Raw genomic sequence first — 10,901 nt, 5'->3', positions numbered from 1 at the left:
TGCGATTATTGATTAATGGATATCGCGAGAAAAGAGCCAATGAAAAATATGTGCCATCAAAAAGGTCTCATTGAACCAGTTTAAACTTTGTGCTATTATTAAATTTTACAAGTTCCGCCCTATATAATATAGCGAGAGAATTACATTTTGAATAATTGGGAACGGCATCGATATTGGTATTATTAATATAATATTCGTGATAATACGAGTATTAATTATAAATCAGTACGAAAAATACATCTTTCCTAAAACTAACATACTCATCTTACGTATGACATCGTTGCAATATGCAATATTGTATCGCATTAAATCTCAAGATTTATTAATTAATTTAAATTGAAGATTTAAATTTTAACAAGCGATGACCTCATTCCGTCAACGAAAAATGTCAAACCTTCATTAACAAAATGTCAAAGAGAAAGTTTAATGCGCAATCGGAATTTCTATACGTTGCGAAAAATATTCATCTTTCCTTTAACAAATTTTATCGCAGACTTTTAGAAAATGACAAAATATTCGAGATTTGATAACTGTTCTTTTTTTACACAGTTTTGGAAGTATATAAAATATATTTTCACGTATGATATTAGTAAAATTAATTCTGAGAAGAGTCACGGTGATAACTTTTCTTATACATTTATTGCGAAAACTGTTACGAAAGGGCTTGTAATATTTAATTATGAAATACAATATTGTCGCGTAATTTCATTAACGCTTAACTTGAGTACTCGTTATCTAACGAGTGTCCGTTCTCATTAACGTTGTACAACTATAGAAGCGATATACGAACCCCGAGATGTTTCTAGCGGCTGAAACACATGATTAGATATTTGTACAGATGGAATTAAGCATGTAATTGTGCATGATATAGTGGACATGTGTACATACATACGTATAGATATTTGAGAGTGATATACTTCATCTCTCAGAGTTTTAGTATCGTTTTGACGTTGTCCTGGATTTTTACAAACATGAGCATGACTAGTTAATTAAGTCAATAAATAAGATATGTTTTTAGCATACAATTAAGTCTGTCTGTACATAGGCACGTATCGCGTTGTAACGTGTAATCGTCCGTGTAATTAGTTCTTGTTCTCAAGGTACATTTTACACTAAATATGGCTGTTTGATTCTCATCTCGCATTTGTATGTGAACACATCTTTTATGTTGGAGAGTTAAAATTTCTTGAAGTAAAATCAAATAATTTTAGACTTGGATATATCTTTGAAAAGGTCGAAGTATCCAACGAAATTATTGGAAAAAAAAACAAGCGAGAAAATAATCGTATAACTTTATTTTTTATGACGCTTTTTTTTTATAGGAACTACTGATACAACTAAATAATTGACATTTACCTGTAATTCTTTTTCTCGATAAGGTCAATCCGAGAGCTTATACGTGACGCGGCTTTAACGCTTTTTTGTATTTCGGCCATATTATCGGATAAGTACGCTAGGAATAGTGGAGACACGTGTGATAGGCGACGATATTGATAATGATCTCTCTAATGGAAGAAATTCATATCGCGCTATTTTATTGTACGACGCTTTAATTTAAAAGTCGCTAAGTGCGCGTTATTTTTCTGTCTCGTGTTTTTACAAACAGGGATTTGAGCATCAATGATATACTATTTTTTTTTTTCACACGTACCTGTTTTTCATAGTCAATAACGGTATAATTACGCTTTCAAGATAATGATCATTACTGTGGATTTGTAGATATAAACGCAACCTTTAATGGACTTGATTTATCCGAACGATAGTGATTAGTGGTTTTTTGACGTAAATGATTCAAAGTATACCAACGATCTGACACCATAATGCGAGATCACGCCCCCGCGATTGCAGATACATGCACTGATAAAACGGTCTATGATACTGCTGCGATTATCGCTACAAAAATAATAGAGATCGATTAGCGAGCGACACCAGAATACGGTTGAGTTGCGTATTCTCATGGCCTTTGTGCGTGAATGGTCTAGTGTTTCTTGTGCGCGCGTGGAGAAGATTGACACGATTGTAAAACAATGTGTACATTACTTCTACCTGTGGGAACACAATACAATTTTGATTCGTACGTGTAAATTCCTTACATCATAACCCGATCATCGTAATATCCCTGTTCCTGTAAGACGGGAAGTATTAATGTCTCAAAATTGTACACTCAAAATATTTCATTTGTTTAAAACTTGCAGTTTCACAGTGAAATCAAAATTAAAAGAATCTTTTGATCACAATCTAAAATTTGACTGCAAAACTCTCAATTTGTTGTTTATTCAGATAAAATCTCTATTCAATTTAGTGACATTTATTTAGTTTATTGTTTTATTATGCTGCATTTATATTCTTATTTATTTATTCTTGTATAAAAAATGTTTATTTTCTATGAAAATGATATACATAAAATAGAAAGCGGAAAATTTCCATTAGATTGCAGAGATGGCAAACATCTATATAATTTTTTTACCGAAATTATTAATATATAATAATATAAAGGACAAAATTTCTATAACCAATATTTGAGTGAAGGAAAACAAAAATTTTAAGAAAGTTTAAATAGATTATATAATAGAAATTAAATAGGTTTATTCTGTTTTTAATCCGATGTCTTTAATACGCGTGCATAATATAAAGGGAGGATATCAAAGTAGGTCACCGATCTGTGCGAGACAAGTCGCAGTGTATACTTGCGAAAAGTACGTATCAGAAACAACGGCAGATATGTATATGTACGTGTGTGACATTGGAAAAATTCCGTTTGCACAGCTTGTCAGGAAGAGACAAGACTGTCCACACGTGCATCGTCCCGGAAAATGCCCGTGAGAGACTGAAATAAAGATAAAATGGGAGGCTCTATCACATATATACACAAAAAAACACAGAGAATGACTCATTTTAATAATACGAGTTCTTTCTCACAAAAAGTGAGACGGAAAACTATTATTAAATAATACGCGGTTGTTGCTTTCGTAGTTAATTATCGCATAAGTATCTTTTAAACATTTATAAAGACTGAATCTATATCATTAAATATAGATTATATTATATGTATAAAAAGAAATCCTATATTAAATTTTATTAATAATAAACTTGATTTTTTAACGTTTGCACAAATCGGCAAATTTCTTAATGTTTTTTAAAATCTTTTTATTTATTAATTAAACAATTATGTTTAGTTATCCTTCACCGAACTTAATAATTAATTAATAAAATTCACTTTTTCAGATTATATATTTCTGAATGTTATAAATAGAACTTGCAAGTATTAATATTTGATTTATTACGAATCGTAATATTTTCATCTGTAGCCAAGATTTGCTGAATGCATCAGTGTTTAGAGATTTCGTATATCAGAATTGTGGTCGACATTTGCATCGACATCGAGTTTTTATTTCAGTTCCGCGAGCTCGTACATTTTTGATAGATCAGAATGAAAGGAATGATGGATGTATGTGTATACTTTTATTTGATATACATATATATGTATATGTATATGTATATATAATAGCTCGTTAGGCTCATTGAATAAACAGTATAAAAACGCGTATTTCATATGCGTTTAATTCTGAGACTTGGCAGGTGATGTCTTCCGTATATTTGAAGCGGTTATCATCGCCGATGATAAATAATTTTTATCTAAAATCTCATGTTCTCAATACGTACATAATTAGTATTAAATAAAATTACTTGATACTAAACTTTCTTTGTCTCATAAAATTATAAATTTCGTATTCAGAAAATTAATCTTGTATCTTAATCTTATAATTTTTTTATTTTATAAATTAGGTGAAATAATAATATAAAAAATTCTATTTGTAAAGTTTCTTATATTTGCTATTTTTTATTATCACAATTTGTAAATCAATTTGTATTATCACATTTTATTTACAAACATTTTAGGCAATATATTTTAGGTATATTAATAACAATCAAGTATGAAACGAATACGTATTATGTCTGTTTAAATTTTAGACAGAAGATACAGATATGTAAATCGCAAATGGCGCAAGCACACGAGTTGAGTACCTCTTTATTACGAGTGACAATGAATGTGGTTCGTGTCAAGTGTGTCAAATCGCCGCACACAGGTGCGAGTCATTATAACCGCACATGAGAAACTGTTATTTCTCCAGCCAATGCAAGCAAAGATTAGACGCGGGATAGAAACAATAAGCACATAAGTTATAGCGGTTTCCTTCACGACTGTCAGTACACATCCAAACGCGTACTGCGACAGATGACATTGTTTTGCGACATACGCGCGTTTCATTGTTCTATCTTCCGCATACTAAAGTACTCTCTGGTTATGTATTACGTTACACCCTACAAAAGACACGTGACTTAAGTGATCAATAAATTTTAAATGGCAAAATTTAGGACATTTGCAAAAAAAAAAAAAACGATATACAGCTCTAATTCTTATGAAATAAAAAAAGATAAAGTTTATAATTAATCTTTAAAAATTGGCATATAGTTTTTTTTTTAGTTTTTACATGTCTTTAAGTTGAAATCGGCGAAATATGTGAAGGTTGGTTTAAAAAAACTATTTAATTTTTAACTTAAAAATTAGGCATTTTTGAATTCGCAAAACGACTTTCTGCCAATTTTTCCAATTTACTCATCTTTCGCAAAAATACTTTATAGCAAATGAATAGAGTATTTTAATCCATTTTTAATATATTTTTTGATTGCTTCCCGAATTACATGCTTCTATTTTTTATTTTTTATTTATGAAAGGATACTTTTATCAATTTTTTATAACCATACTGTTTATTAAAGTTTCTAGAAAACGTGCTGACTTGAATTTAGCGAAGAAACTCTCAATCGTGCGATGTCTAAGAAAATTATATAACATTACAAAATGAACGAAGATAAAAAAAATGTTTCTGAAATGCCTTATCCACGATGGAAGCCTGCAAACACTTGGCATCCTGTAACGATTAATGTTCAGTAAGTCAAGTATTGACATTTTGTGATTTATATATTTTATATATTAATATTTTTAAAATTATACAACATAATTAGATTCTATTTTATCATGTCGCTGGAGTAAACAAAAATGATCACACACATACATATACACACACGCACATACGTGCATACAAAACACAATTAAATATTCAAGCATGATAATCAGTTTACATATTTTTATTTAGTTGGAAACACTTTAATTAATTTTATTTAATTATTAATAAATAGAAAAACTATAGTAATATAGCAGATGAAATGCTTAGAAAAAGCAAGACTGAGTGAACAAGCACTCTATATAATAAAAATCGATTTACCAATTATGATTCTCAAATAACCGCCTTCTCTAATAAAGAGTGCTGTGTACAAACATTTCAATTTAATGACAGGACATTCTCGGCTAATAGTCGTGTAGTTTGCGCTTAAACTTGTCCCGAAATTAGTTGTGATTAATCTTTTTATTACACAAAGCTTATATAACTATTTACATAAATATTTTTTTTTATTTTAACATTATTATTATACAGATTTTTTAAGGTTTCTTTTGACAGAGATAAATTAAAATTTTATCATTTTTACGAATACTTTGTAAATATTATTATGTAGATGCTCTATTTTCTTTGCAATTTTTTTGCAAGCAAATAAACATTGTGTGATTTAAATTGTCTCTAATTGTTAAGTTTTGCGTACTGACAATTTTTCGCTTAGACTCGTCAATCGATTTTGATATATTCCGTAATCTGATTGATGTAGAGATAAAACTAATTATTTATTATAAAAGCTTGTTATGAGCGTTTGTGCATGTTTCTGTTATATTACTCTGTAATAATATGAAAATTTATGTATTAAAAATATTGCGACCTTATTTTTCGTAAATGGTTACATGCAGGATTAATGTAACATCTCTCAAAAACAGAATTAGATGAAAGAGAAACGTAATTAATATTTAGTAATACGTAAACGGAATACTTATATTTGAGTGATGGAAATGAAACTGGCAAATTCAGTAATGTGTAATCACAAAATTTTTAAATTTTATACAAATATAAAATAATTATGTTATATTGTAAATTTAGAATTAACTACCATTGCTACTAAAAAAATTGTGTTAGAAATTGAACTTTTTAAAGAAAGATTGTTTAAATTTTTTTGAAATAAATTATATTTATATTTTAATATCTTTGAAATTGTTAAATGTACTGGAAAGGATTAAGTTTAAAAATTACTTTGGCAATAAACTTTTTACAATTTTCTATTAATTTAATTTTATAATTATTTTATTTAAAAGAGAAATTAGTTTTCCAAATTTCTTGAAAATTAAATATGTTTTTGGAACGGTAAATTATAAGCTTAATCGTCTTTTGCTATCATGTATCAGGATGACGTCGGATTCTTTTCTCGAAGACGCATTTATGTCTCCCTCTTTGCGCGCAAGTTTCTCGCACCTCGTCGTCGAGGTCTCAGCAGTCTCGAGTTTCCACTAGCTGTCCGAAGTGGACGTTTATTGAGTCTCCAATGTTTATAAAGCGCCCTCCGCCCTGTCACTTTGCTGCATGATAAAGCTTAGAAATAACGAGTTCTGTCTTCTGTCCGTCATGCGATCGTGTAGCGTACACAACGTTAGTCGCAGCGTGCCTCGTTTAAGGTGCGTCTTTGAGTGATAAAAAAATTATTAAGCCAAGAGAAAAGTTTAAAAAATCATGTTGCATGGATTTGATATTGGAATAAAGCATAATTAAACTAAAGTCGAAAAAGCAAAATTTATATTTGTGTGTTAAAATCTGTTGCAACACTGGAGAAATTTTTTTCACAGCAGATCTAAATGAATTATCCGCAGATTATGTTGTAACATTAAGTTATAGATGTAAACGTCAATTTTTCTTTTTAGCTGAGAGATAATAAGATTGAATTCTTAACTCATTACTAACTAATCACTACTAATAAGAGAGATTGAAGAGAAAATGTGTTTTTTTTTTTTTATAAAAATCCATCTATTTTTAAAAATATACTTGGGCGATCTCGGATGTCAATTGGTTTGATTGTCTCGATAGATATGTCCAAAATATAAGAGCAATTTTTTTTCAGATCGCCCAAGAGTAACCTGCGTAGGTTCGATCCCATAAAAACCGACGTGGTGGCACCCGAAAGTAAGTTGGGCCTTAGATTTATTTCGTATTAACCGTGCGGATGATTTTATTAATCGTCGCGATTTTTAGTGCTGGCTGTTGTACCCCAGTCGCAAACCTTCAACCCTGTTACTGATAGTCTGTACGCATCGATAAGGCCGATCATTATGCTGGCCCAATGTTTCTCCATGTTTCCGGTGTGCGGTGTCAATAAATCAGACGCTTCGTATCTCCGGTAAATAATGGACGTTGCCAGTGCATAATTAAGTTGTTTAGAAAATATTTATTTTGAAGATAGTGTGATTTAATTTTCTCGCGATTTTAACATTGTGTCTCTCGAGTGTGAACTTTGCGCGTCTCACGTTCTCTGAATGTCTCTTAGATTTACATGGCGAAGTCCGAAGATTCTCTACACATTCATTGTTTTCCTGACAGTATTCTTCATGTCGATTTACAATGTTTTGTGGTTGCTCTCTACAGGGGCAAATTCTAGCAAGATGAGTAAATCAATGAGTAAGTAATAATTTTCAGTAACTGCTATGTTTTCACTGAGTCATTTTCTAAAAGTGATACTTGTCCTGAATAGCGACATTTGTTTTTTACACTACGAATCTTATATCTACTGTCTTGTTCGTACGATTGGCGTGGCAATGGCCTTGCTTGGCATTAACTTGGGAGAAACTTGAGCGCGAACTCGCTTCCAGATATCGAGAAATTTCAAAGATCACTCTCGCTACTCGTTTCAAAATCGTAACTATTGTTGTCATGTTGCTTGCATTAGGTGAGTACTATTCTGGTAAATGAAATAAAAATTATGCACAGCCATTTTTAATTATTATTTTGTAATTAATAGCATTGATAGCAAGACAACCTATCTGTTATAAATATAATTATATACAAAGGCATTTCCATAAGATAACAAGACCTGAGAATACATGTATTCATATAATTATTATTATAACTTGTATATGATTACACATATTCCTCATATGTGTCCAGGCATTTGTTTCATTGATTCCAGCAGCGAAAAAATTAGTGTCCTGAAAACATTACGGCATAAAGAACGCAGAACTGCGACGTCGATTGCATATCGTTTTCCAATCAAGTGCTTCTTCAAGAGTTAAAAATTTAAAGAGATAAAAATGAAGAGTTTAAAGAGATAAAAATCACTTGTGCAAAGTTAAGGCTATAGAGAAGACTGTTCAGCACCTGCCTCCTTGACTTCGATACTGATTTTTTCGCTGCTGGAATCGAATGCTTTAGTAGAACAAAATGTTCAAACACGTGTAAGAAATATATGCAATGATATGTTACAAGTTGTACAGTTCTGTAAAAACTTGTATTTTTATAACAGGTCTTATTTTATTTATTAAAATGCTCTCATACACTATCACTGAATATCTTGTTAATAAATTACTGTGTAATTAATAAACACATTTATGTACTTATTTGACGTTAAATATCAAAGTTAGTTAAAGTGAATATTGTTATACATGTAATGAATATTGTATTGAATATTTTTATAAATAGTGGAACACAGCGCTGCTGTAGTTTCTGCATATATCAATGCAATAGAATGTGCAGATACTCGCGGCGATACAGATATCATTGGTACTTACTTTCAAATGCAATTTCCTCAGGTAATATAATAAATAAATAAATATATATATATATATATATGTATACATAATAAATACGTAGATACATTAAATAGATTATTTAATACTGCATATAAGAATAAACATATTCTTAAATAAATGCATATAAAAAATTTTTTAATTTTTATTTATATATTATATTATATTTTATTTATATATTATAGTAATCTAAAAAAGAGATTCTTTCAAACTGCATAAAAAGCAATTAGCATGTACACTCAATTATTATTAAATTAAGGTGTAATATTATTTATTATTAATTTTGTATGAGTCGTTTATATTTTATATATAAATTTTATAGATCTTCACAAAAGTATCTTACAGTATTTGGAAGGGAATCCTGGTCGAAACTATAAATGTCCTTAGTACATTTTCATGGAACTTCGTCGATCTATTTCTTATTCTTATTAGCATTGCTTTGGCGAATCAGTTCAGGCAATTGAATAGTCGTCTCTATTCAATACGAGGAAAGGTAAAATACATGTGAAATAAACAATATTTGTTTTCTTTTATGAAAGCGTTAATAATATTTATATTTTTTATTGACGATAGTTTTTCTTGAAGATGCATTATATTTTTATTAATTTAAATGACATACAATGTTATAAACTTATTTGCAAGAAAAATCGATTTTGAAAATTTTGCTTTTATTAACAATTTTTATTGCTATTAATAACTTAGCACCATGTCGTTATTAAGGCGATGCCGGAGTGGTGGTGGGCTGAAGTAAGAAATGATTATAATCATTTGGCAACTTTAACACGCAGGGTGGATTCTCACGTTTCCTGCATCGTACTTCTCTCCTTCGCTACCAACTTATATTTTATCTGTATCCAACTGCTGTTTTCCTTCAAGTATATCTAACATATATACCATTTTAATATTGCTTATATATTTTTACGTAAAATTTGTTTTCTTTAAACAAAAAGTCTCTGCTCTATAAACTAATCTAAAATTTTTTACTTATGTTTATGCCTATTTATAATTGTTATCGCTTCTATGCTAATATTAATTTTGTTCAATGTAAGATTGCTTTAAAAGATAGAATTTACGCAAAAAAAATTATAAATAATAAATAATTAATTTGCATTAACATTAATTATAATTTAACATTAAAATTAATTAATAAGTTTGTATAAAATTGTGTATCTATTTTTTTAACAGCCCAATACGCGGTATTGTGCGGAAGATATACTATTGCCTCTCTTTCGGCTTTTTACTAGCAAGAACAACGGCGGTATCGTTGTACGTGGCTTCCGTTCACGATGAGTCTCTTTTGCCAGCACCGATTTTGTACAGCGTCTCTGGTTCTAGTTACAGCAATGAGGTTTGTCATAAAATATTGTTACAATTTTAATTAGTAACTTATAATTGATAATAGTCTTTAAACATTATTCATAAATTAAACAAACATTTTATTAAAGGAAAATTCTTTTTTATGATATCTCTCTTTCTTTTTCGAAGAAATATTTAGAGAGATTTAAGAAATTATGTGTGATATTAGTTAATGGAAGAAAATAGCAGCATACTATAAAAATTAATTTTCTTAATTCTTTCTTTATTTGTACATAAGTTTGCACAATGTCACGCAGGTCTCTAGATTCTTGACCCAAGTAACGACAGATAATATAAGTTTGACAGGAATGAAGTTTTTCTCCGTAACGAGAAGTCTCGTGTTAACCGTAAGTATAATTTTATCGAGACATTAATCTATTATATTTTACTTTTTTTAAGAAATAATTTGAAAATACTTTTATTTGATATAATCATTTTATATTTAATTTAAGAAGTAAAAAAACTCTTTTTTAATATTATTGAGACAATTTAAATTAATTTTAAACTATGATTGAAGATCTTTAATATTACCTTTGTCCGATTGTAAAATGATTGATTTAGGTGGCTGGAACTATCGTGACTTATGAACTAGTTTTGGTGCAGTTCAATTCTGTTCAGCAAGTGGATCAATCAAATATTACCGACAGTAGTTGCGAGGTGAGGTAGAAAGCTTTCGAAAAGATTTATAAGGATTTCGGCTACCTATATCTGCTTCTACATCACACAAGTTTTGTGAAGAATGTTGTGTAATAGGCATATTTTATGAAGTCTTGCCTTGCAAATACAACTGTTTTTGGCCCACTCTTTTTATGTT

The 10,901-nt window shown here is 29.6% G+C and overlaps 1 protein-coding gene across 6 annotated transcripts in view; it reads left to right on the top strand.

Annotated features, from left to right (window-relative positions):
• The window catches only part of LOC140669207 (gustatory receptor for sugar taste 64f), a 46,455-nt gene that overhangs the window by 34,239 nt on the left and 1,315 nt on the right, over positions 1-10,901 (top strand). The window contains exons 1-12 of one of the 6 annotated variants that reach the window (XM_072898828.1): positions 104-4,528; positions 4,780-4,950; positions 7,054-7,115; positions 7,185-7,329; positions 7,477-7,607; positions 7,681-7,875; positions 8,625-8,734; positions 9,054-9,224; positions 9,452-9,606; positions 9,917-10,079; positions 10,345-10,434; positions 10,649-10,744. In XM_072898828.1, the coding sequence (XP_072754929.1) occupies positions 4,862-4,950; positions 7,054-7,115; positions 7,185-7,329; positions 7,477-7,607; positions 7,681-7,875; positions 8,625-8,734; positions 9,054-9,224; positions 9,452-9,606; positions 9,917-10,079; positions 10,345-10,434; positions 10,649-10,744 (1,407 nt within the window). In that variant the 5' untranslated portion in view covers positions 104-4,528; positions 4,780-4,861. Of the gene's footprint in view, positions 1-103; positions 4,529-4,779; positions 6,614-7,053; positions 7,116-7,184; positions 7,330-7,476; positions 7,608-7,680; positions 7,876-8,624; positions 8,735-9,053; positions 9,225-9,433; positions 9,607-9,916; positions 10,080-10,344; positions 10,435-10,648; positions 10,745-10,901 lie in introns of those variants that run through there. The other 5 variants (XM_072898823.1, XM_072898822.1, XM_072898824.1 and 2 more) reach the window with 5 other exon arrangements.

Source organism: Anoplolepis gracilipes, chromosome 9 (assembly GCF_047496725.1).
Source record: "Anoplolepis gracilipes chromosome 9, ASM4749672v1, whole genome shotgun sequence".
NCBI lineage: Eukaryota > Metazoa > Arthropoda > Insecta > Hymenoptera > Formicidae > Anoplolepis > Anoplolepis gracilipes.
Note: the sequence above shows the minus strand (reverse complement) of the source record. Positions and strands in the feature narration are given on the sequence as shown.